This window comes from Sinocyclocheilus anshuiensis, unplaced genomic scaffold, assembly GCF_001515605.1.
Source record: "Sinocyclocheilus anshuiensis isolate Anshui unplaced genomic scaffold, SAMN03320099.WGS_v1.1 scaffold737, whole genome shotgun sequence".
NCBI classification, from domain to species: domain Eukaryota; kingdom Metazoa; phylum Chordata; class Actinopteri; order Cypriniformes; family Cyprinidae; genus Sinocyclocheilus; species Sinocyclocheilus anshuiensis.
Genome location: NW_015540908.1, coordinates 312,591 through 339,265, shown reverse-complemented (window position 1 = coordinate 339,265; position 26,675 = coordinate 312,591). Strand labels below are relative to the sequence as shown.

The following is a 26,675-nucleotide window of genomic DNA, read 5'->3' as shown; positions in this document are numbered from 1 at the left end:
TGGGGGGATTAACTGGTTTTATTTTTATTATTCAATATTGTTGAATCAATCAAAATACATTAATTCATACCACCAAAATTACTTTCTACGGGTGAAACCAGGTAGAAATATTTCTTTAAAGTAATGATTGCAGGTTATCACTTATTGCTGTGCACTGAAATATAATAAGTCTAAATTATCGTTTTCAAAAACGATAAAAGAAATAACCTAAATATTTATATGAACTACAAAAACTAAGAACACCAAAGCTGACATGTAAAAATACAAGATCTAGTGCCATTTTCTGGGCGAGCTCACCTCTTTGAATATGAAGAAGTTAAGGACGACCATGCTGAAGTTGTAGACGATGAGGGTCTTCCTCAGCTGGAAGGGCTCTCGGCCCTGCATGTACTTGGGCCCCAGCCAGAGAAACAGCAGGTACGAGGAGCTGATAGCCAGCGCGGGGAGCGGAGAGTCCATCAACGGCCATTTCTGCACACGCTTGTCTACACACACACACCAAACCCCATCATCACGCTTTCATCTGGCATCTACAAATGCACCTTAATTGCACTGGCTTCAGTATTTCCTGGCAAAACATTTTAGATTATTTTTTTCAAGTAAGCATAAAACAACACAGTTCTTGTGTAATTTACAGCACAAGTTAATTTTTCAAATGAATAAAATGCATAACTTTTCTATGTGTTTACAGAGAAATACAAAAATGCCACCCTTTTCTCGTGATGGAAGGAATAGGAGAGCGTTTAAGTTCACAAGCATTGCTTTATAAACAAATCCTAAAGGGCCGTTCACACCAAGGACGATAACTATAAGGATAACCTTAACTGTAAAGTTTTAATAATCTTTTGAATTCTATGTAAATAGTGAAATTAACATCAGAACTAAAACAGTAACAACACAGAAGAGCAATATCGGAGGAATCACTTTCAGAAGCTTTTTTTTTTTTTGTCCAATTGAAGAATGATAAAAACACTGACAGCCAATCAGAATCCATCCTGCTTTAATAAAGCAATAAGCCCTGTGAAGCCGTGGTTTACAGTGAATTTATAACAGCTAAGGGGCGTTGTTAGGCACGACTTAACTGTCGTTATAGCTGTAATAAATTCACTGTAAACCACGGCTTCACGGGGCTTATTGCTTTTATAAAACGGTTATTCCATACACGTAGTACGGTTTCACAGAATAAAACAGTGCAAATAAAGTGTAATGATATTAATAAAAACAGTATTCTTCCACCAAACAATGTAGTTCCAACAAAGTAGTTGCCGAGCAACACACAGAAGTAAACAAAGGTGTATGTTTGTAGAGTAATTTACAACAGCTTCGAACGTGGCTCAGCCAATCAGAATCAAGGACCGGAACTCTCCGTTTTATAAAGAGCTTTAAATGCGGCAGACAACAAAACTGCAGCATACGCTTATAATAAACAGAACGTTATCATCTGTTGGCTTGGACGCTAATATAGTTATCATTATGAGTTTATTTGACATAAGAAGAAGCAATACAGCTGCATCTTTACATCTTCTGTGTCAAGGATAACAAAATAAAGTTGCTTTAACTTATTTCCATTGTGGTCCTTGATTTTAGAAATGATGATGGGTTTGTTTGCATGCATCTCCACACTAGTTCACGAAATTCACACAAAATAAAATAACTTCACAATTATGCACATACACACAACCAAAATGAAAATCAATTCTATTTAGACAACCTATCTACAAACAGCTTCTTCAGTCTTATAATAAAACCAACACTGAATATATATAGTTTTTGTTATCATCCTCAGTGTGAACCTGCCTCAAGACTTGGATTTTAAAAGCAGTAAAGAATTAAAAAATTTATATGTTGGCTTTACATAATAATTACAAATAAATAAATATTAACTGAAAAAAGACACTTTTGTCCAAATATAACAGCAACCAGATATTAGTCACACTTTAACTATTAACTACAACTTTTGCCTAAATAAACTCCTAATTATTGTGTATTACTGTAATAGTAGGTAGTTGCTAAGTTTAGGTATTGGGTTTAAAGATTACAAGATCTATGGTCATGCAGAATAAAGGGTCATGAAAACACATTTTTTGAGATGTTAACATATATGAACAGGTTGCACATCAGTGAAAACAACAATAGCACTCATTATGTGTATTATTAAGGGAAAAGTGGTTATTTTTCAATTTTTTGGAGCCATTTTGTTCTTCATGTTCTAATAGCAAAGTTGAACCAACGTCACGAAAACTGCTTTATAAACAGCCAATATGCTAGTAATATACGTGCTAAACATCTTTGTTTCTTAGTGTGAAGAACATTTCAATCATCTAAAGAACCTTTTTCCACTGATAAAGAACGTTTGGTGGAATGGAGAGGTTCTTCGTGGAACCATCAATGATAATAACGATAATGGCCAGTGTTGCATAGTTTCAAACATCTATATTCGTTTGAATCAGAGAATCTGCTCTTGTTCACCAAAACCGAAGCCTGCAGTCTCTGTCTCATGGGGAAATCTAATAAATCTAATAACTCTTCTGCTCCCGGCTTTACTTAATCAGAGCGCTGCGTTGATATCAGGTCACAGGGTCAAGAGCGGTTACCTGCGATGGTGAGACTCCATTTGTAGAATTCGACTGTGTCCTTGATTATATGCTTTATAATATCCATCGCTGAGACTCAAATCCTAATTGTCTGAGAAGAAGAGAGATAAGAGGTCAAAAGACGGTGAAAAGCCATGTGGTGATGCTGCTAAAAAATGCTGGGTTAAATACAACCCAGTGCTGGGTAAAATAGGGACAAACCCAGCAATTGGGCTGTTTTGACCCAGCGGGAGAGATAAGAGGTCAAAAGACGGTGGAAAGCCATGTGGTGATGCTGCTAAAAAATGCTGGGTTAAATACAACCCAGTGCTGGGTAAAATAGGGACAAACCCAGCAATTGGGCTGTTTTGACCCAGCGGGAGAGATAAGAGGTCAAAAGACGGTGGAAAGCCATGTGGTGATGCTGCTAAAAAATGCTGGGTTAAATACAACCCAGTGCTGGGTAAAATAGGGACAAACCCAGCAATTGGGCTGTTTTGACCCAGCGGGAGAGATAAGAGGTCAAAAGACGGTGGAAAGCCATGTGGTGATGCTGCTAAAAAATGCTGGGTTAAATACAACCCAGTGCTGGGTAAAATAGGGACAAACCCAGCAATTGGGCTGTTTTGACCCAGCGGGAGAGATAAGAGGTCAAAAGACGGTGGAAAGCCATGTGGTGATGCTGCTAAAAAATGCTGGGTTAAATACAACCCAGTGCTGGGTAAAATAGGGACAAACCCAGCAATTGGGCTGTTTTGACCCAGCGGGAGAGATAAGAGGTCAAAAGACGGTGGAAAGCCATGTGGTGATGCTGCTAAAAAATGCTGGGTTAAATACAACCCAGTGCTGGGTAAAATAGGGACAAACCCAGCAATTGGGCTGTTTTGACCCAGCGGGAGAGATAAGAGGTCAAAAGACGGTGGAAAGCCATGTGGTGATGCTGCTAAAAAATGCTGGGTTAAATACAACCCAGTGCTGGGTTGTATTTAACCCAGCATTTTTTAGAGTGTGTAATAGCATGATGGTGGGGTTGTTTGTGGAAGGGTTATTATTATGATTGATAGGGGAGCTGGGGGTGTAATTCAGCACAAATCTGCTCAACAACATCTGAATTATAATGGAAATCGCCATATTATTAATGAAAGGGATGCACTTGCATCAATAGAAGTACATGAAAGATTCGGTCAGATATGTCGTTGAATATCAAAAGGCATACACTGGCAGACCCCCATCACAGCCTCTCCTAAACCCACCGTCAGAAGAGCCAAGAAGGCGTTTTGACGCCAGGTTACAAGAGATGCGATGCAACAATCAGGGATCAATCGCGCAAAAGACGCCAGATATCCCTGCGCTTACAGCCTCTCCTCTCGTATACCCCTAAAACACACAGCATCCAGCCAGTATCATAGATTAGCGTCGTCACAACGAAGACTCCGTGCTTACCGTAGCGCGATTCAACCCCGTTTCTAATGACATTCAGCGCAAGGTCGCGCGATCCCGTTATTCCCTATTATAGGAAAACACCTTCGTCCCAGATTGAGCCGGATCCGCTTAAAGGCCCGGGGCTGAAGCAGACGATAATAAACCCATCCGTGTATGGAGTATCCTAGAGGGTCACTGGCATCACTGCGGCTGTCGGGTCGCTCCCCTCGACTCAGCTCTACTGCGCATGCGCCAGAACAGGTGCATCCTTCATTCCCAAACCTTCCATCTCTGCGCTGCATCTTTTCTTGACTGTCATTCTTAAAATTATTATTTTATATTTTCATTTTTTTTGCTACTTAGCAAATACTACTTAGGATCTAGTAGTTTGATCCTATCTTTTACATTTACATTAGTTACTAAATATTAGTAGTTATTTATTTTTCATCTTTAAAGGGGTCATATGATGCGATTTCAAGTTTTCCTTTGTACAGTATTTGAAAAATAATGTGTTTTTTGAACATTAAAGCATGTCAACATATTCTGTTACACCAAATACACCAAATAATGATCTTTAAAAAAGCATCATATGACCCCTTTAAAAAAATTTTTTTTTTTTTGAAATAATGATTTATTTTTCTACTAGGCCTAGTCAGTCTAATTCTTACTAATGATTTGAGACCATAATTTTGATAGCAGAAGCCAACTTGATTGTAATAGTTCACCCTGCCACAAGTTATGGAATTTTTTTATGCACATTATACTTTAAAAATCACTTTCCCAAAATGTAAAAGGTACCTTGTTCGTTAACTCTTCATTTAACACTCACATTTGTTTCATTCAATAATTTGCCATCACTTTATTTAACTTAACTTATTCACTTAACTAAATAACTTATTTATTTAACTATGACAAATAGTTGTTAGCAAGGCTGTAAGCACATATTTTGGGATTAATCGATATTATATGATTACTTTATTAGTGAGTTCAAGGATGGAGTCAGAAACAATTTCACACGTATTTTCATTTGTTTTTGAGTTTTCTTTCTTTTTTGTTTACAAAATTGTTCAGATAACTAACACAATGTTTGTTTATGGATTGTTACACTGATTTGAGCTGAATTAAAATTGATTCTCTATTTGGAAATATCATGCATAAAGTATGTATAGGCCTTTATAAGTAAGAAGGCTAAGAAGTCACTGCTATTAAAAAAAAAAGATAGGTTAACATATGACTGGTTTTTATTGTAAGATGTGAGAGGAATATCTATGAGAATATACATATGGATGTAGCCTATATGTTTATTATAGCCTATATTATAGTTTAATATAGCCTACAGTATATTTTCTAACTGTTCCCACTGCTGGAACCTCAATAAAAAAGGATTGAGGAACAAATGAAAGCATTAAGACTGAATCAGAATATTCAAAATTAATTTTTTTGTTTTCTTTAAGTGTCAAAACAAGGTAATATGAACGTCGGGGCACATTCTGTTTGTGAAACAATAACGTAAAACACTTTCTAACATTAAATGTCAAAAGGACTTGAATTTGATATGTGATGATCTCTGCTCAAGTTTAAATATTTCACCTTTTTAGACGGTGTTTACAAAGCTGTCAGAGAATATAATAACTGTTGGTTGAGCTGGAGGACCGTGGCGGTGGCATCGTGACGCGCAGAAGAAGACGCTCTCCGAGGCGTCATTTCCGGTTTAGAGAAGAGCCACTGGACAGCAACAACAACAAAATGGAAGGGAAAAACAATGTAGATGACATGGACGCTCGCCTTCAACTTCTCGAAAAACGCGTTCATGGCGAAAGAGGAGGAAAAACCAATAAGCCAGTGAAGGTGATTCGCCTCAGACACGCATAAAACCCTCTGAGCGCTCTCTCTCTCTCTCTCTCTCTCTCTCTCTCTCTCTCTGTGTGTGTGTGTGTGTGTCTGTGTGTCTGTGTGTCTGTGTGTCTGTGTGTCTGTGTGTCTGTGTGTCTGTGTGTCTGTGTGTCTGTGTGTCTGTGTGTCTGTGTGTCTGTGTGTCTGTGTGTCTGTGTGTCTGTGTGTCTGTGTGTCTGTGTGTCTGTGTGTCTGTGTGTCTGTGTGTCTGTGTGTCTGTGTGTCTGTGTGTCTGTGTGTCTGTGTGTCTGTGTGTCTGTGTGTCTGTGTGTCTGTGTGTCTGTGTGTCTGTGTGTCTGTGTGTCTGTGTGTCTGTGTGTCTGTGTGTGTCTGTGTGTCTGTCTGTGTGTGTGTGTGTGTGTGTGTCAGTCAGCTGCAGCGCTGCTGGGTTTATTGATGTTGATTTGACAGATGATATTTAGATCATAATATCAGTCAGTGTCGCTGATGTTCTTATAATGTGCACTAGTTGTGTCAGAAGCTGCATAGTGAGAGCTGTTCACACCGCGGGCGTAGCAGCAGGACTCCTCTGTCATCTAGTTAGTACACTGACTAGTGCACACTACACGTCTTTGAGTTCCTTTAAAAGCGCTCTATCAATCAAATGTATTGGTATATACACGTGCAGTTCGCATGACATGTCATTTTGTCCTCCAAGAAAAACACTGTCACCAGTTATTGAGTGGTTCAAAACAAGACATTTGCAAACTTGTGAACTGAATTTAATTAAATTGTAATTGTAAAGATCGTAGTAAACCGTAGTACTTATATGTGTGAACGAATGCCCGATGGAAACAACTGGTCTAAATAGAATCGCTAACATAAATATAATACTTGCTATTGCTAATTATACATGACATAAATACATTATTTAATTATGAATGACAAAATAATCATAAATGCATGCACAATCATTTTCATGAGTTTGCACAATCATTTTTGTGCATAAAAGTAACAGTTGATTAAAAGTGGTATAAGTTACTCAGTAATGATCAGACTTATCCTTTTTTGTAGTGCTGTGTTAATCGCGATTAATCGCATACAAGTTTTGGTTTGCATAATATATGTGTATGTTCTGTGTATATTTATTATGTATATATAAATACACACACATACAGTATATATTTTCAAAATATTTACATGTTTAAATTCATACAATTTATATGATAAATAAATATATTTAATATATAAACAACATATTTTTCTGAAAATATATACATGCATGTGTGTGTGTATTTATATATTTATATATATATATATACATAATAAATATAAACAGCATACATACATATATTGTGTAAACAAAAATGTTTACTTTTGATGCGATTAATCGCGATTAACATCGATTAACGCGTTTGACAGCGCTACTTGTTTTGTATAACATTTCTTCCAAAATCGTTACGTTAGCTTAGCAGTGTGTGCGTGTTTTGCTGGATTTCTAATCTGTCTTTCCTTCCTTCAGTGTGCTGAATCCCTCACAAGGATCAGTGCTGCTCTGGCAAACACCGCAAACAAGAGAGAGCGTGTCAGGATCCTTCACAAGAAAAGTGAGAACCTCTCAGTCAACATCTGTAATCAAAATACTGTTGATGTTTTAATATGTTTCACCATCATTGCGTCTTTTCTGTCAGTTGAAGATTTGCTGAAGTATTTGGACCCCCAGTTCACAGACTTCATTTGTGTGCCAGATGCAATGAAACTAGAGTTCATTCTAGCAGGTTAGTGCTCTGATTTTCACTTGTGTCGACACTGATCAAAGCAGTCCTTAAGATCAAACACTGACATTTAATAACAGTACTATAAACTGCATAGTTATTAACATGACATTGGATGAAAAAGTGTTTTGATTTTCTAAGTGTCATGCACTCAGTCTGCAATAATCCACTGCACAAAACATGTTATATTTGGCACAAAACATCATTGCAGGTGAACCTTTATTTAGTCTGAATTGTGTTTTTATTTTTATTTTTTAACCTCGTGTAGTTTTGTTCATGGTTTGTAAGAATAAGATCAAACGCTGGCAAGTAACAGATGAATCTGCACAAAAATACAATTGCAGACTGCACTTTGTCTTGCAATTGCAAGTTAAAAACTAATTGTGAGTTTACATTTCACAGTTCAGTTCACAATGTTTTTGTTTCTGTCACAGTCTAAAAAAGGTATTCTGACTTAAGAATTGTGAGATAAATAGTCAAACGCTAGTCAAAAAGCTTCTATAGTAAAGAACTGCATGCAACCCATTATTTTTATTTATTTATTTATTGCTGAGTTGTGGTTCACCAGTTGAGAACCACTAAAGCATATCATATTTTTGAATGGACTGATCTAAACGGTGCATAAAGCTCCTCATTCTTCATCTACAGAGGAAGAGTTTTTGCGATCTCAGGCCACATTATTGGAGCAGGTGCACAATCTGCAGCCTCTTCTGGACAGCAACCACATTAAAGGTTGCTAAATATTTGTCAGATATGTAAATGAGCCTTTTCTTTAAGTATGACTACAGTTATCTGGTCGTATTTATAACAACACTGTTTTTTCCCCCTTTAAAATATTTCCCCTCACATCATGGTATCACAGCGGTTCCAGAGCTGACCACTAAAGTGCAGCGATTGTCACAAATTCACATTCAACAGCAGGTAACAAAAAATAGAGGTTTTTATTGCTAAAAAAAAAACTGTATTAGCATGCTCTCATTTAATGAGCACTCTGATTTATCTTCCTATATAAACTTGTATTAATCCTGATGGACTTCCACAGGACCAGAATGAAGAATTATCTGCTGAAGTGAAGAAGCTGTTTGAAGAATACAACAAAATGGTATCCTTGCTTGCGGTGAAAGACTCGTATTTAATTATTGCACTGCTTGCCATGTGTTGAGAACTCCCTGCAGCTATAAACAGCACACAATGAGCTGAATTTATTCACATGAATGCCTTATTATCCTTAATGTCTTCCGCAGATGTTTCTTTTATCAAAGCAGTTTTCACAGTGGGATGAAACTCTTCGGACGCTGGAAGGACCCAAGCAAGGCCAGCAGATAGACTAGGATGCTAAATCTCAGATTTGTAAAATGTTGCATTTTTCGCACTTCATCGCAGATATGATTAATAAAACAGCACTGTCATTCCTAAACATACCTTGTTTATAAGTAAGTGTTGTTTAAGGTCTTCGATCTACCAGTAATCTAAATTTTGAGTCATTATGTACCAATATGGTCATCTTACTGTATTATAAGTAATTATATGCTCATTACATTTGTGTTTACAGAAACATTTCTAATTTCTTCCAACCATTCAGTAAACTCATTTTGCTTTTTAATGTATTTATTCCAGCAATTGTAAGGAATGATGTGTGTATGAGGTTGTTTTTTTTTTTTACTGCCTTTAGAAAAGTTTCACTACCTGAAATAATCATAAATAAAAGAAAGTGCCCCTGTATGTTGTATTTGTCTTTTATTTTTTGTATTTATATCTAGTTTTTAAATTTTTATGAGTGACTGATAAACATAACCAACTTTTTTAACAATATTACAGCACCAATATTACTGGAGACATCTTTCAAGCTTACAATGAAACAAGTAAATGGACAATGGTGTAATATATTGAACTCTAAACACTAGATTAAGAATTGAGTCTAAGTTTTTTTCCACGAAAGGTAGCGGAGCTGTGCGATGTTTTAAATAACTTGCATTTTTTGACAACACAAATTGTAATTTGCACTAAACTAAATGGATATTTTTGTGATCCTGTTGCAGAAACTTTTTGCTTTTAAAAATGCCAAAGAAATGCTGTGTTCATTATGAACAACATTTCTACCAAGTTTTTATAGTAAACAATAAAATATGCATTTATTTTATCAGTGTTTGAAAACTACATTTAAATGGGTTGAATCAAGCTCATTTAATTGTATGCATGTGGAACTCTACATAATAATAATCATAATTGTATTAAACATGCTTTATATTGTCCACATCTCATTTAAATTGAAGTACAGCCTGCCATTATATCAATTCCACACAGTTGTAAATAGTTTGTTTATATCCTATCAATTCTACGTCTTTACATCTACATAGGAGGTACTGCACTACTAGTCTGAAACATTCTAGTTTATATTTTACAGGATTAATTCTATTAGTTTATATGACACGTTTTGTTATGTTATCCGCGGTTCTCCAAATCTCTCCAAAAGAAGGCAAGAAGAATGAAAGCAGGAAGCTGCTGGGAAGCCCCGCCCCTCAAATGCGAAGTGATCACGTGAAATACAAATGGACCAATAGGAAGGCGCGTTTTGGTGGACGTCGCGGATTTTGAAACGGTTTTTCAACAAAACATTTCGATTAAGCCCACCGTCAAATTTGCCTGCTTACTCCGTCTAACTGTAAGTATACTGCTTTAAAATACTCTATAACTTCTTCCAAAATGCAAACAGTGCGATTTAGTGCGTCAGTGGCAATAATTAAATCAAAAATACACGATTGTCAACGAGCAATTGTCGGTTGTAAAGCGCGTTTAGCCGGATGGCTAAGTTAGCAAGCATCCGGTCACGGTGGATCTGTTAGGTTAATAATCACAGCAAGTTAAACAATATTCCGTCATATCATACATTTGATGAGAGTGAAGATCTAGTTAGGTGGAGAAAGAACTAGCTCAGATGCTGAAAGGGCCCTAGACATGGATGATGAAGTTTATATGTAACGTACGTTAGTGTAATATCATCAAAACAAGCTTTGAATGTTGTCCTGGCAAAGCCTGGGCCTAGTTATTTAGGTTTGTTTGTATTTGAAGACCTATTAAGGGTTTGGTGAGACATGTTTGGAATGACAGACACATGCATGCAGACATAGACTGAACTAAACTGTCATCTTTCCATAGATGTCATTGCAGTACAGTAACTTAAGTGTGTCGTACTGATGTGACTTGTGTTGTTTAGTGTGCAGAGATGGATGAAGAAGAGAGCACAGAGCGACAGATGCAGATCGCCATGCTGTGTCAGCGGCTGGCCAAGATGAAGAAGTTATACAATGATGGTAATAATTTCCAGATTTGGGTAATGTATACGCTCACTCATATGCCACACTTTAAAACGTGGACAAATCAGGGAATTCCAGGCCTGGGAATGTTACGGAATCTTGAAAAGTCACGAACATTCCTGTAGTTCTAATGTTTATTGTTGTTATGCTAGGCTCTGAAATATTCATCTTCCAGTAATCAATCTCTGAAATGTTTTTTTTTAACACTCCTGATCCAGTAATCATGAAAGAATGCAAAAGTCAAGGAAATTAATTGGCCGAAATGAGAATCCTGGGTTGTTAGTCGAGCAGAGCAGAACATCTTTGGCTTTTCTTCCATACAGATGACACGGATTACATCAACCAGGCCATCAGCTCAAACTCACCCGACACCTGCCGGACGCTTCTGACCAATCTGGAGAGGAAAGGCAATCCTCAAACGGATCCCAGCCTGCTCACTAAACTCATCGACTGCTACACGCGTGTCTTTTCCAGCATGCCGTTGGGCAAGTACAGTCAGATTGAGAGCTACGCCAAGATGCTGGTCAGATTTGCAGAGTTAAAAGCGTAAGTCTCTGTTTCACTGGGATTTGAAATGACTTCTAACAGTCTTTCATCATTCTGGAAATTCTGTTCATAATGATCTTTACAGAATAGTTCACTCAAGTTAATATTACTATTATATACTACTTTTTTTTTATCCATTATGAAATATGTGACCCTGGAGCACAAAACCAGTCATAAGGGTCAATTTATCTTTATGCAACATGATCTTTACTTAATGTCATAATGATTTTTGGCATCAAATAAAAATCTTTAATTTTGACCCATACAATGTATTGTTGGCTATTGCTACAAATATATCCCAGCGACTTAACACTGCTTTTGTGCTCCAGGGTCACATATACTTAATATGCTTTGAAATGTTGTGAGGGTGAGAAAATAGACAGATTTGTAGTTTTAGGTGAACATTTTTTATGGGATCTTATCTATGCACAATCAGCTTGTAACACTCCAAAGAGAGGAAAACTTGAAATCGCATCATATGACCCCTTTAAATCAACTTTCAACTGCCAAATATTTGAATGCATTATTTAATTTAGTCTCTCTTCATCAACAGCATCCAAGATGTAAATGACGCGCAGGCTAGTTTTGACATAGCGAGATCCCACAGTAAGGATTTTGCCTTTGTTCACATTGCTTATGCTCAGTTTGAGCTTTTGCAAGGTAAGGAGACTTCAAAATATAAGGCGCTTTTGCCTCTGTCAGAAATGTTTGCTGATTGAGAAGAACACAAGGTCATTCATTGCTTTCATTCTCTCCAGGCAACGTTAAGAAATGCACTTTAATTCTTCAGAAGGCTTTTGAAATGAATGCTAAACCCAGGCGCGTTCTGGAGGCTGCTGTGAGGAATCTAAACGCAGGCAAACGCCATCTCCTCTCGCATGAAGATAAGGAGAACTTAACCGGTTAGTTTACATCATGTCGACTACTTTTTACTGTGGTGTTGTTGTATGGAAGCCTGTTTGCGCTATAGAATAAAAAAGGTCATTGTGACTTTATCTAACAGTCTGCCACACTGAGGAAAAAAGACAGAATTGCAAATTAAAAACTTGCACCGATGATTAAAACAAAAATGAGATAAAATCACTTTTTTATTTTTATTAACTTCTGTGGTGGAAGCAGGCTTCCATACTTTTGTGTCCAGTTTTATATCCAGTGAAAAAACTACCAGTGCATTATTAAAAAATTTGACTGTAGAAAGTCAGTAATAGAGGTTGGAACTTGGAACAACATGAGGGTGCATAAATCATAATTTGAAGATTTTCTGTAAATGTTTTCGTTATGTTTTATTGAAATCCTGTAATGTATACTTTTGCTTTTCATGAATTAAACATGTCTTTTAAATGCCTTGAGAAGTGTGTGCACATGACCATGCACACGAGTCTGTGAGAAGCAGCTCCAGAAGATCTGATGGAACATGTGACCTGCAGAGCAGCAGCACTTTTCACCACGGGTATGATAAGCTCTCTTCTTTCATGGGAAGTTCATGACAAGTTTGCAGGGCATATCAAATCAAGCAATATATTGAATATCATTAAAAGGCTAAGAATAACCACATATACGTAGTTCAAAAAAACATATCACATAATGATACCACATATTGTTCAAAAAATATTGTTCCAAAGGTTAGGTCAGTACAATTGTTTTCTTCAGAAAGGATGCATTAAATTGATCAAAAGTAACATTTGTGACCCTGAACCACAAAACCAGTCATTAGGGTCAATTTTTTGAAATTGAGATTTATACATCATCTGAAAGCTGAATAAATAAGCTGCTTGCCGTTGATGTATGGTTTGTTAGGATAGGACAATATTTGGCTGAGATACAACTATTTGAAAATCTGGAATCTGAGGGTGCAAAAAAATCAAAATATTGAAAAAAATCGCCTTTAAAGTTGTCCAAATGAATTTCTTAGCAATGCATATTACTAATCAATAATTAAGTTTTGATATATTTATGGTAGGAAATTTACTAAATATCTTCATGAAACATGATCTTAACTTAATATCCTAATGATTTTTGGCATAAAATAAAAATGGATAATTCTGACCCATGCAATGTATTTTTGGCTATTGCTACAAATATACCCCAGCGACTTAAGACTAGTTTGTGCTCCAGGGTCACATTTGTAATGTTACAAACGATTTCTACTTCAAATAAATGTCGTTCTTTTGAAATAAAATGTACCAGTTTCTACAAAATATGAAGCAGCACGACTGTTTTCAGCATTGATGATAATCAGGAATGTTTCTTGAGCAGCAAATCAGCAGTTAATTTGCTTTATGCTCACATAGAAGTTATTTTAAATTGTAATAATATACTGTGTTTTTGAACAAGTAAACCCAGGCTTGGTGAGCAGAAGAGTGATCAAAACATCAACCTCAAACTTTAAACCATTTTATATACAGCCCTAATGCACAATATTTACAGACTGTTGTGCCTAAGGAATATATGTCCCATGACAGAATTTTTCTTTTTACCATGAAAGAATTGATGTTAACAAACAGTCTGCATTCCAGGAGTGATCAGAAGTTCAGTCCACCAGAGAACATGGGCATGCCTGTGTGGAGAGCAGGGTCACAACACAGAAGAACAGCCATGGTAAGATGAGAGAGGACGTCAGTCCATCAGCAAACCACACTCGAAAGTGGAAACTAATGTGTTTGCTTGTGTTCCTCGCTGCAGGCAGAAAGAGTTCCCATGGTGCCTCTCTCTATCCCTGAAAATGAGAGCAGTGACTGTGACGGTGTTCAGAAACCAGAAGCTCCAGCTGCACACGGCAGTGGTTTCTCCAGGTGAGAGATGTGGACCTGTGCAGGGGCGGCGATATGACCGAAAATAAATATCAGTCATTTGAGTACTGTAATTGAGTGAGGTAGTTAAGTACTCCAGGGATGCAATTGTTGCGTATTTTTATTTTCCTTCGAGAAGCATGACCCACGTGAAATGCGAAAATACAAGAGAAAAAATGTTAGGTTTACGAATACTTTTAATCTATGTATTTTACAAGTACAATATTATTGCAACAGTAATACTTTGATTTGTTTAATTATTAAAATTGAAATCATAATTTAAACATCCTTTTCATTAATAGCAGTAATAATGTAAAAGTGTTAAACTGTCTCATAGTCGCGCTGTTTTAAATTTCAAGCTTTAATGTTTGATTTTCTCCAGGCAAACAAGCGGTTCAAATGTCCGCTCCACGTTCCCCATGTGTTCCTCAAAGAAAGGCACTCCAGATGGGGACTCCTACAGTTTATTAAACCTGAAGGTATAAGTGTCTTCCGGCCTTAAAATAGACTTAAACTCACCAGTGCTGAGAGTTATGAGTAGCAACAACATTCAGAAAGTAAACTTTCACTATGTAACGCTAATACTGAATAGTGTTGTTCTGTTTGTGCAGCCTCCTCTGATCAGTCCAGATCATCTGAGGGGAAACACTGAAGAGGGCGACACTATCACAGCACTCCTACAAAGAGCAGAAAGAAAAGAAACCGCTCGAACGGAAGGTAATTTTTACATAATATGACCCATTGTTGACCCAGAATACTTTCATTTTAGTCTTTTGTTTTTTTTTACTCAACTATCATAAGATGTTGGGTTTGCTCAAGCAACTTTTTGTTGCAGTGCACTCTTTTCTGATAGATTTATGTCTTCCTTCTTTCACAGAAACCACTGACATAAACCAGCTCATCAGCACAAACTCTCCTGAAAGTTGTCAGATCTTCTTGAAGAACCTGGAGAAGAGAGGAGACCCTGGTTCAGACCCGACGTTTCTCTTCAAACTCCTGGACTGCTACTCTAAAGTGTTCGCCAGGTTTCCTTTGGCAAAGCATTGCAAAACTGAAAGCTATGCTCGAATGCTAGTGAGATATGCAGAGCTGAAAGGGTGAGTCAGTGGTGGATTGCACTAAGTCTCATGTCAGCAGCTGATAATCTTGAGTAATTTATTCTTTGCCACCTCTACAGGATTGAAGATCCAGAAGACGCTCCGGATCATTTCAGTATTGCCAGATCGCACAGTAAAGCATTTGCTTTTGTGCATATCGCACATGCTCAGTTTGAGCTCTCACAAGGTAATGCATGACATTTGTTGGTTTAGTAAGAATATAGTACATTAAAAAGACCCCATGCACTCAAAAATAGACTACTCTGGCTTTTAGCTTTGAGGTCATCTGTATGCAAGTGTTTGCCTAGAATATTGACTTGTTGAATTTAGCATCTTTTTATTCTGAGAAGATGTACCAAATATATTGATGACTTCTACTGCAGTTATGGGTGGGTGCATCTGAATTTTTTTATTTAATCTAATGCTGTCTATTCGTTCTGTCCACAAAGCATTTGATTTGTGACAGGCTCATAATTATGACCTCAGAAGTATGAAGTGTCATTTCTTTGGCTTCTTAACAGTAAAGGTGTGTTTAATGCCTGTATAATTACATGTTTTGAAAATCTCTCAGGTAACTCTAGGAAGAGTAATTTGATTCTGCAGAAAGCGCTGAGCTCAAACGCACGGCCGGTTGAACTGCTGCAGACCGCCATGAGAAATCTCAACTCTGGTAAAACTCATCTGCTTCCTGCGGAGCATGAAGAGAACGCTGCAGGTTAGTGTCATACTCTTCTGTTAAAGGAGACTTTTTTTTTCCCCTCTGAGGTGCACTTTAGAGCTGTCTTTATTTGTTTTTGCTGCTGTGTATTTTAGGGCTGTCAAAATGGCTGAAAAACTAAATTCGAATTTTGTACTTAAATATTATCAAAATTCGAATTCTATTCGAATTTAAAATGCATAATATCATTTAGGGTGAAGAAAAGCTTTTGGCTTCTCTCCTGAGGCCACAAGAGGGCGCATCAAGCAAAATATTACTAATGCACGTTTCTTCAAAGCATACGATAACATGACTATCTGTGAAAAAAGTGCATCATGTATTCGAATTTAAAATGCATAATTTCAGTTAGGGTGAAGAAAAGCTTTTGGCTTCTCTCCTGAGGCCACAAGAGGGCGCATCAAGCAAAATATTACTAATGCACGTTTCTTCAAAGCATACGATAACATGACTATCTGTGAAAAAAGTGCATCATGTTTAAAATAATGTTTATAAACCAATTATAATTAAGTTGCTTAAACATGCATGTATGTATGCATAGTTTAATACAAAACATTTTTCATTTAAAAACATGAGATGCCGTGGGATGGGGAAAAAACCTGCCATAAAGTCTCGAGATATGTTTTTTCAAAGTTGAACTTGCATTAATTTTACATGGCTTTCTAAACATGCGGCTCTTTTGTGCGAGATGCGAGTGCAACGGTGATAGATGTCCCTCTAGAAAGTGCGCGAAATATGTGTTCTGTGAACGGCTTGGTTTCAGTTTTGACGTAAACAAGATCTTCTCCGCATTGATGTTTTCTTTTCCCGCAATATTTGTAATTAACAACGTAGCAGCGCCGAATCTAGTGGCTTCAACTGGACAGGCTAACATAAACATTATAATGCAACGACACTTACATCGTCATCGCATCTCGTGCGCCGCTGATAAGGCTGCCTCCTTAACGCACACCTAAAATTCAAATGCAATGTTTTTGCATTCAAATGTGGATTTTTATTTTAAATTCGATGAATATTCGAAATTCGATTTTTTTATTTTTGTTTTTCTTTTGGACAGCCCTAGTGTATTTGCAAGTGTTTTCACACCATAATTGCTGTCGCTGGACATCTGCCTGTCACTGATCTACAGTGCACAGCAGTCGAGTTGTCTGTTTGTTTGAGGTGGACTTCAGTGTTGTTTACACAAGACTTGTATTTGTGTTCTGTCATGAAGGGTCCATAGAAATCTGTGAGCTCCAAAATACTTAAAGATCATTTTTACTTTGAAAACCTATTCATCAAGTTGCGGGACTGAATGTATTGCTGTTGAGTTAAAATCAAGAGACAACATAATTTGTGTTTTTTAATATAATGCATAGAATAATACTTCCATAATTCATTGAAATCATACTATATTGTTATAATATGGCCATTGTATTACCATATTGTCTACATGAGCCATTGCAGCTTGGACCCTGGTAATCACTGTTAGTGGCTACATTTAAGAGTTCATTATTATGATTAATTTTAAAAATGATATATTTAGTCTGTGTACTAGTGATGCGCGGATGAGCTAAAACGTCACACGAATCCGCATCCGCGGATTATCCGCAGCGCCCGCGGATATAACCGCCATCCGCGCATCACTACTGTGTACACATGCAGACTGACATCTTTTCAGTGTGATATACCTGATTTTTTTTTTCTTTAAGAACTTTTCTTTCTTTTTCTTTCTTTCTTTCTTTCTTTCTTCCTCCCTCCAGTCTTTCTTTCTTTCTTTCTTTCTTCCTCCCTTCCTCTCTTTCTTTCTTTCTTCCTCCCTCCCTCCTCCCCTCTCTCTCTCTCTCGCTTTCTTTCTTTCTTCCTCCCTTTCTCTCTTTCTCCCTCCCTCCCTCTCCCTCTCTCTCTTTCTTTCTTTTTCTTTCTTTCTTTCTTTCTTCCTCCCTTCCTCTCTTTCTTTCTTTCTTTCTTCCTCCCTTCCTCTCTTTCTTTCTTTCTTTCTTCCTTAACATTTAATAACATTTTGGTCTTCACATTTCCAATGGAAATGATTCCTTTTTTTTTTTTTTTTTTTCCTTTTATTTATTTATTATTTTATATAAAGTTAAGGATGATTGTTACATAGTAATGCAACCCTAACCCTTAGCGTTTTGAGCATTGTTTTGTTTTTATAAAAACAAACAAACATTGATTTCCTTTGAGTGTCTTCTAGGGTTAATGTGAAAAATGGTTGTACAAAAAAAGAATGATACTAATGTTTGGTTTTGCAGAATATTTGGAAGCACTAAGTAACAGAAAGGAAGAAGAAAATCCAGCGAAGGCTCCTGAGGAGCAGCAAAAGCCTCTTGCCAAGGAGACTTCATCTGAATGGAAGATCCCGACTCTCATCAACAAACATGCGTCTCCGGAGGTCTGCTTACAGCTCACGCTTTTGTGTCTCATATTTGAGCTCCGAATGATTAGAGTGGACTCAGCTGGGATTGGTTCGTGATCAATCTGTTTTGTGACTCCATTCAGGATCGTAAAGCTCCCGCAGTCCCCGTTTCCTCTTCATCCTCACTTCATGCTTTGAGAACACCTGCACCTCCCAGATTACACCCCTCTCTCAGCTGTCAGACTCCCAACTACAAAGACCCCAATGCAAACAGGTAAAAACACAGCCGAACTCATGGATCAGACGTGGCCTTCATGCCTTAAGCTCAAGCATGCTTTCCGTCTGTTCTTCCATAGTTTTGTCACTCCTGTGGTGAAGCAGCGGCCAGTGGTTGTGTCTGTTCCATCGACGGCTCAGAAAATGGGTCACACTCCATTGCCCTGCACCCCTCAGAGCCGGGTGTCCTGCGTCCCGCAGCCGTCACAGGTGAAGACATCACGTACATCAGGAACATGAGACAGACAGAGAAATGCATGATAGAGACAAACCTAATTCTTTTATTTGGATAGAAAAAATGCAGAGCAGATTAGGGAGTGTTTGATGTTTGTTTGTTTGATGTATTTATTTTTTTTAAATCAAAGCAGGGTTATTGTTGTTAACTAGAACCATAAAACACATTTTCCATTAATAATAAACATGAATTTAAATAATATTAAATATTAAAAACTTACACTTATTTAATTTCAGCTTGTTGCCGAGTTCTCATTTTAGTTCAATTGAAGTTGATGTACTAAAAAAACTAAAACTAAATTAACTTACTACAAAAAATCCAATAAAAATTACAAAAACAGAAAAATACTAAAACTTTAACTGAAACTTATAAATAAGAAATTAAAATCTAATTCAAAAGATTTAGAACAACTAGGCTAGTAGTTTATCAGAGATACTAAAATAACACTTTCTTAAAATCAGTGTGATATGCCATGAGTAAATAATTACATTTCTTTGTGAGCTGCTCTTTTCAGAGACCTCAACATCTGTTTCCCCCCTGCATCTACTAATATTTTATGAGATATTTATGGTTTGTATATTGTTGCATTTTTTTTTTCTGAATGCACTTTGACATGACATTCAATGTAGAAACGCAAATGCTTGCATAATTGTGTATTTATGACGGTTACAAACAGGGGATCCCGATGCATCTGAACCTGGACCTTCTTGATTTTATTTCTGAATGAAACTGATTGTTCAATTAGAATAAAATGCAAGTTGAGACAAGACCCATGGCTAGCTGTTTGAACTTTATAGATTTTGTAGAATATGAAAGATGGATAATCTGGAATTCAGTTTTTATTACTTAAAATGATCATTCTTGATAGCAGTAATTAAATTTTTGCTAGTAACAATGGTAATTCTCGATTACAATTCTTTATACCAAAAATGACATCAGCATTCAGCACTATTAAAAACCGTTAATCTTGATATCTGTAATTACATTTTCACAAGTAAAATTTTGCTTTGTAAGCCGATTTAAAATGTGCATGTCCGTTTGTCTGGACATTAATTTTTACTATCAACAATTCAGTTTTCACTTGTTAAAAATGGGTAATTCTTGATATCAGAAATAGATGTTTTGCTCATAATTTTTACTTGCATGGATAAAATGGCCTTATTAATAGTAACAGCAACAATGACAGATATCAGAAATTTATGTTGTCACTAGTGACAACTGAATTGCTGAAAAATGAGAATTCTTAATCATAATAATTCAGTTGTTCATGTCAAGAATGTGTGAAACTGAAATTTTAACTAGTAAGAAATTATTGATATCTGTAATTGCATTGGAGTGGCAAAGCATGGTGATATTTAACTAGCGAAAATGCAGTTACAGATATCAAGAATTACACTTTTTACTGTTTCAAATTCAGTTCTTGATATTCATATGTCTGAAAGTGATTGATTTTTGTTATTTTTGATTTCAATAATTCACATTTTTAGTAGTGGAAATGCTATTAATGATACTACAAATATTCCTTTTTTTTTTTTTTTTTTTTTAACTAGTAAAAAAATCCATTCCTGATATCAATAATTAACATACAAAAAAAAAATCTTATACTGGGAATGATTAAAAATCAAATCTGACTTGATACATCAATAATTGACTGGATTATGAAAAGTGGCTCAGATAGATAAAGGGCTTCATTTCTGCCTCCCTTTGTGTGAAATGTTAATTAAATGAACAATCTGCGATCTTTCTCTCAGAACCCTGCCTCAGCTTTCTCAAACGAATCCATCACAATCAAGGGCAAACAGTTCTTCATTTTCAAGATGATTGGCAGAGGCGGATCCAGTAAGGTATGAAATAAGACGTATTCTTTGTATCATTTTGCATTTCCATTTGATCCAGAAATAATTCTGTTTGTATTCAGGTCTATCAGGTGTTTGACCATAAGAAGCACGTGTATGCTTTGAAGTATGTGAATCTAGAGGAGGCCGACGCTCAGGCCGTGGAAAGCTACAAGAATGAGATCGAGCACTTGAATCATCTTCAACAGTACAGCGATCAGATCATTAAACTCTATGACTAGTAAGTGTGTTGTGCTTGGAAACGGTGTACTAGCTGTTCTAGTGTGCTCCTGATCACATGACTTCCTGTTGGCTCGCAGTGAGATCACCAGCAGCTGCATCTACATGCTGATGGAGTGCGGTCACCTGGATCTCAACACCTGGCTGCGCAACCGCAAGTCGGTCAACCCTCTGGACAGGAAGTGCTACTGGAGGAACATGCTGGAGGCTGTGCACACCATCCACAAACACGGTGACTCGCACGCTTGCATCATTTGAACAAAGTATCCAGGGGGGTATTCCAGAAAGCAGGTTATGTGACATACTCGGGTATGGTTAAGGCATTGCTCTCAAACTCAATTCCTGGAGGGCCACCGTTTTGCACAGTTTAGCTCCAACCCTAATCAAACACAGTCTTTGCAACCTTGTCGTTAACATAGAATGCAATCTTGATTTTACAAAAAGCATGTGATACAGGACTAAGGAACGGGAAGGCACACAGGATCTTGGACACGCCATCTAAACATGCATGGTCAAAGATGTTTACATAGTAGAATGCAAAATCAACTATATTTTTCGTGTAGAGACAGCTTTGTTGAGTTTATAACCGGAGTGATTTCTAGTTGTGTGAACTAGTTTTTCTGCTAGACTTTGTTGTTAATGTCTAAAATAGAGACTTGCAGGTGGCCCTAACAATAATAAAAATTGTTGACTTTATTTTTTTCCAGTACAAATATCTAAAACATCTTAAATCAAGATACATTTACTTGAGAAGCAAAATGACTTAAGATATGAAGTCTTGTTTTCTGACATGAAAAATAATATCAAAATAAAGTGTGTTTATGCTTAAAACAAGAAAAAATATCTGTCTGCTATTTTATTCTTCTCCCACTGACAGATTTTTTTTCTTGTTTTAAGCGTGAACTCACTTTTGAAACATTTTACATTTTGAACAAGAAAAATGTTTAGATGTTTATACCAGAAATCAGAAGACAAAAATTGTAAATTCTAAAATATTTTGTACATTTTCTTATTTTCTTCACCGGTAAAATTATCTAAATATTCTTAAATCAAGATGTTCACTTTTGAACACGTTTGTTTTCTGAAACGTATCAAAATTGAGTTTATGCTTTAAGAAGAATAAACTTGTTTTCCATTTGATTTGTTTATTTTTCTTACCTCACTTAATTTAGAATTTTAATTTTTTGTATTTTTTGGGGTCTCATGTAAGAAATAAGAATGTTTAGATATTTGTACAGGAAAACAAAAGTACAACATTTTTTTTCTTACTATTATTGACCAGTTTATTTATGTACGTCTCTGTTTAATTGATGGATTTCTTTATATTTTTCATTTGAAGGTATCATCCACAGTGATTTAAAGCCAGCTAATTTTGTGATTGTGGACGCTTCACTGAAACTGATAGACTTTGGAATCGCTAACCGTATTCAGCCTGACGTGACCAGCATCATGAAGGACTCGCAGGTCGGCACAGGACTGATCTAGTATTATAGAAATTACATTTCTAGACTGTGCTGCATTGATTTACTCGTTCTTATAACCTCCGTCAGGTGGGGACTCTAAACTACATGCCACCAGAGGCCATTAAAGACACATCCTCCAATGGGAAACCAGGGTCAAAGGTGAGAAGACTTCCTAATTTAGTGCCTCAATCGTTATCGGATCTCCTGTTAATATACTCCTTTCAGGAAGCGTGTGTAACGGTAGATTGCACAGTGTGATCCCATCATTCTCTGCTCTTCAGATCAGTGCTAAAGGCGACGTGTGGTCTCTGGGATGTATCCTGTACTGCATGACTTACGGAAAGACTCCGTTCCAGAACATCACCAATCAGATCAGCAAAATCCATGCCATCATAGACCCGACCCACGAGATCGACTTCCCCGATATCCCAGAGAAGGACCTGCTCGATGTGCTGAAGGTGCGCAGGACGTTTGGCTGTGCTGATCAGTCGTATAATAACCCCTACAGTTTCATATTTAGTGCTCACCGTCTCTCTGTTGTCCGTTTCAGAGGTGTTTAGTTCGCAATCCTAGAGAGAGGATTTCCATAGCAGAGCTCCTCGATCATCCGTACCTGCAGCTGCAACCTGCACCTGAGCCAGGTACAAACTACAGTCTGCTTTTACTGAAAGCAATCACACATCTAAAGGTGTATGGAATTGAATATGAATATGATGACGATTGTTATATCACCGTCACTTCCAGCAGAAGCGTGTGCCGGTGATTTGAAGAGGATCCTCAATGAACTGGCGGCTCTTCAGTCTCCCAACAGCATCGCCAGAGCTGCTAGTGTAAGTGATGATCACGAATACTCAACATTCGTGAGTTCGAGAGTTTTGTGAGTTTACCAAACTGGGGTTTTTGAGTTGATGAAATGCTAATTATTAATAAATAAAAATGTGAGGTTAAAGAAGTCATTTTAAAATAAAAGTAATCAAATAAAAAAAAAAACTTCCTAAAGAAGTATAGCAGACTGCTTGCATAAAATGATTAAAAAATCTGTTGTCATTCTATATCTCCATTAATGTCTTAGTAAGATGATATTTAAATGATTCGTTTGATGATCAAAACATATAATGCACTGCAATACAATGATGATTGAGAGACAAACAAATAAATGTTCCTCAAAAGATCCTGATGATCAGATTTGAGACGTATTGAGAAATATCGCAAATGTACATATCGCAATATGCATATCGCGACAGCTTGCAATATTTGGGGCCATGAACAAAAGACAAAGAAATGGATGCAATGTACTGATACACGTTCTCCCCACTGTTTACGTTCACTTAAGACGTAATCAACTGTGTTTACGTGAATACTCGTCAAAACGGACAATTCGACATTATTTTGTATGTAATTCTCCGTTTATGCGACGCGAAAGAGTACTTCCGCGCTGTGAGAGGCGCTTTCTGTGTGTGTGCTTCAGTGTCTGTGCTCAGAAAACCGGACCGAACTGAGTTCTCTCTTGCGTCGTCAGATTTATCCAAATGTCTGCTCTTCTCTTACTCCCACATATTGACATTTTTTGAATGTTTTATGCAACGTGCAGCAAGTGTATGTTAGCTTATGTCCTGCCGGTTCATATGTACGCATCTAACCTCCGAACCACGCAGCGGATTCGTTCTGAATGAATCTCTTCCCAAATCGTCCCTCCCTAACATTTTCGTCTCGGTTTTATTCGTTGACGAAAATGTCAATAGATTTACGTCATAGTTTTTGTCATTCAAAAAGAGTTGTAGTTCGTTATCGTCTCGTTGTCGTCGGTGAAAAAAATGTAGTTGATGACAATTATGACAAATTATTCGTCAACGAAATTAACACTGGCGCAAACACAAGGAATTTGTGGTTTTACAGGAACTCTTGGTACATACATAAATACAAATAACCATATATATATATGACACAAGATAGTTATAGAAGTTCACAGAACTGACTCTGAAACTGACTTCACTGAAAAAACGGTTTCATCTGAGCATGTGGCATTTTAAGCATTATCGTATCGCATATCGCATTTTTCTTCAATATCGCACAGTCCTAGTCTAAACCATCAATCCGATGATCGAAGGCATGAAGTAGATATTTTGTTGATCAAATATGATGCAGTAGGCTTTTTAAGGTTGAAGCAAAAATATGATTAAAATGTTATTTTTAACGTCTTTCTCTACCACCGCTGCAGAACCTGGCCAAGATGTGCAACAGCGGCAAGAAGTTAGATGTTTCTGAATGTGTGAAAACATCCAGTCAGACGCTGTGGAAATGATGAGGATGGAGATGATGAAGGCTGCAGGACTCAAAACCACTGTTCCTAAACGCTCAGGAGCCGCTGAGACAAATGTCTCTCACATTAAACAAGCTACAGACAGGCAAACAGCTGCCATCGTGCTTCACACTTCCCTCGAGATGCTTTCAACAAATGCATGTTTGTTGTCCATTTCTTCCTGTTTCTGATTTTATTTGACTACTAGATGCAATCTAAGAAAGCGTACATGACAAATATACATACCTTGTCAGGTAGATTCTTTAATATAACATATAATGCTGTTTTCTGCAATATGATAAATGTTTTCACAGTATCTCATTATTCGGTGCATTTATTGTCTTGATGCCATTTCGTCAGAATGCATGATTACTTTTGTGATCATCAGTCGATTAAAATACTTTCTACAGTTTGCATTTATAAGATATTCTTCCTCCTGGAATATGCCACCAAAAGAAATCCCACCAAAATAATGTGCCTTCCTGTGATGATGATGTCATCTAGGAATTGACTTAGGTTTAAGATACAACAACAACAACAACAAAAAGATGGATGGTTGGTTGGAAAGGAAAATTGTGGGCAGTAAAACCATATTGACTGAAACTATATTCTCACAAAAATGTGCTGTTTGAAACATTGTGGTTTGTGATATTATGAATAAAGAAAACAAATACGTTTGCTTGTATAGTGTTTTATAATATATTAGTGCATTCGTTTACCCAAAAATCTAATTGTCATTTACCCACCCTCTACTTATTCCAAACCTATGGAAGCCCGTTTCCGCCACTGAATAAAAAAATAAAACAAGGTAATTGCGGCTTTTTATCTCACAGTTGTGAGGGTTTTTTTTCCCCTCGCAATTGTGTTTATATCTCGCAATTCTGACTTTTTGTCAGAATTGTGAGATAAAAAGTCGCAATTACCTTGTTTTATTTTTGTATTCAGCGGCGGAAACGGGCTTCCATACAAACCTGTATGGGGTTCGTTCTTCACAATATCTTATTTTGTGGTCAACCGAAGAAAGAAACTCCCACAGGTTTGGAACAAGTGCATGGTGGGTAAATGATGACCGAATTCAAATTTTTAGGTGAACTATCCCTTTAAGGCGTTAAAAAGTACTTAACACGAATGACTCGTAAACGTAATTTTTAGATTATGCCAAATATCCTGGATTTATTAGTCAAGTAATTTTGTGAGTTGTAATATTCCAAGCTCAAATTATATTTAATAATCGGTTACGATAAACCAAACTAAAACGATTAGTACATTATGGCCGTGTCTCGAAATCTAGTGAGAGGCCTAACTAGACAGCATTTCTGTGCTTAAATGTTTCTTCCATAATAAACACGACCCGTAAGTTACGTACTTGACGTACGGCGTCAATCAAAACTCCTCCCACGCGTCCAGCCAATCAGAGCAGCGCTAGTCCATGCGAGCGCTGACGTCAGAGCGCTCTTCCTGCTAGGCTTCCAGCGCAATGGCGGCGACGCGGCTGTTTCTCAGAGCTTCACCCGTTAAGTCTTCGTTAACCGGGTTAACCGGCGGCGTGCGCAGCAGTTTGGGGTTAACTCTGCTTAAACGGTCCCCTGACTGCACAGCCAAGCCGAAAGCGCAGAGGAGACATGCAGCGCACTTCAGCTATCACCCCGACCCTGCGCCTGCTCAGCACGGTACATGCCCTTGTTTACACTTTACAGTGGAGCTGGAGTACTGAAGAGACCGTGAGATATTCACATGATTCATCTATAAAGCTCTCATTCTTGAATACTATCCATACTACCTAAGCCTGGCTGTGCTGTGGTGTTTTGCAAGCAAAAATAAATCTAAAAACACATCGGCTGACACGACATCTGTCAGTCTTGTTTATAGTTGCGTGAAATACACTGAGACTGAATTCTGTCGTTATGAAC

The 26,675-nt window shown here is 37.2% G+C and overlaps 4 protein-coding genes across 6 annotated transcripts in view; 3 read left to right on the top strand and 1 right to left on the bottom strand.

The window, feature by feature from the left end:
- LOC107689158 (elongation of very long chain fatty acids protein 4-like) overlaps positions 1-4,236 on the bottom strand; it is an 8,877-nt gene extending 4,641 nt beyond the window's left edge. Inside the window, exons 1-3 of the mRNA XM_016487076.1 lie at positions 4,017-4,236; positions 2,595-2,685; positions 298-485 (exon numbers count right to left, since the gene is read on the bottom strand). Coding sequence (XP_016342562.1) covers positions 298-485; positions 2,595-2,661 — 255 coding nt within the window. The 5' untranslated portion in view covers positions 2,662-2,685; positions 4,017-4,236. The remainder of the gene's footprint in view (positions 1-297; positions 486-2,594; positions 2,686-4,016) is intronic.
- A 1,408-nt stretch (positions 4,237-5,644) lies between these two features.
- On the top strand, positions 5,645-9,323 carry LOC107689179 (dynactin subunit 3-like). Its single transcript, XM_016487101.1, has 7 exons — positions 5,645-5,843; positions 7,351-7,435; positions 7,520-7,606; positions 8,252-8,335; positions 8,466-8,524; positions 8,646-8,705; positions 8,848-9,323. The coding sequence occupies exons 1-7, from the start codon at positions 5,742-5,744 to the stop codon at positions 8,932-8,934; spliced, it is 564 nt and encodes a 187-aa protein (XP_016342587.1). The 5' UTR covers positions 5,645-5,741; the 3' UTR covers positions 8,935-9,323.
- Positions 9,324-10,175: 852 nt separating this feature from the next.
- On the top strand, positions 10,176-25,436 carry LOC107689157 (dual specificity protein kinase Ttk). Of its 2 annotated transcripts, none has more exons than XM_016487075.1 (25): positions 10,176-10,265; positions 10,818-10,914; positions 11,241-11,463; positions 12,017-12,123; positions 12,222-12,365; positions 12,817-12,913; positions 13,980-14,061; positions 14,146-14,255; positions 14,635-14,731; positions 14,864-14,969; positions 15,130-15,349; positions 15,430-15,536; positions 15,921-16,064; positions 18,314-18,453; positions 18,561-18,691; positions 18,774-18,903; positions 20,680-20,772; positions 20,847-21,004; positions 21,084-21,235; positions 22,343-22,467; positions 22,554-22,625; positions 22,748-22,924; positions 23,017-23,107; positions 23,214-23,296; positions 24,685-25,436. In XM_016487075.1, the coding sequence occupies exons 2-25, from the start codon at positions 10,827-10,829 to the stop codon at positions 24,766-24,768; spliced, it is 2,961 nt and encodes a 986-aa protein (XP_016342561.1). In that variant the 5' UTR covers positions 10,176-10,265; positions 10,818-10,826; the 3' UTR covers positions 24,769-25,436. The 2 variants fall into 2 exon arrangements, with proteins under 2 accessions (XP_016342561.1, XP_016342559.1); XM_016487073.1 differs by having other exon boundaries at positions 23,211-23,296.
- A 755-nt stretch (positions 25,437-26,191) lies between these two features.
- The window catches only part of LOC107689156 (2-oxoisovalerate dehydrogenase subunit beta, mitochondrial-like), a 78,951-nt gene continuing 78,467 nt past the window's right edge, over positions 26,192-26,675 (top strand). For both annotated transcript variants that reach the window (XM_016487072.1, XM_016487071.1), the window contains exon 1: positions 26,192-26,435. In XM_016487072.1, the coding sequence (XP_016342558.1) occupies positions 26,243-26,435 (193 nt within the window). In that variant the 5' untranslated portion in view covers positions 26,192-26,242. The remainder of the gene's footprint in view (positions 26,436-26,675) is intronic.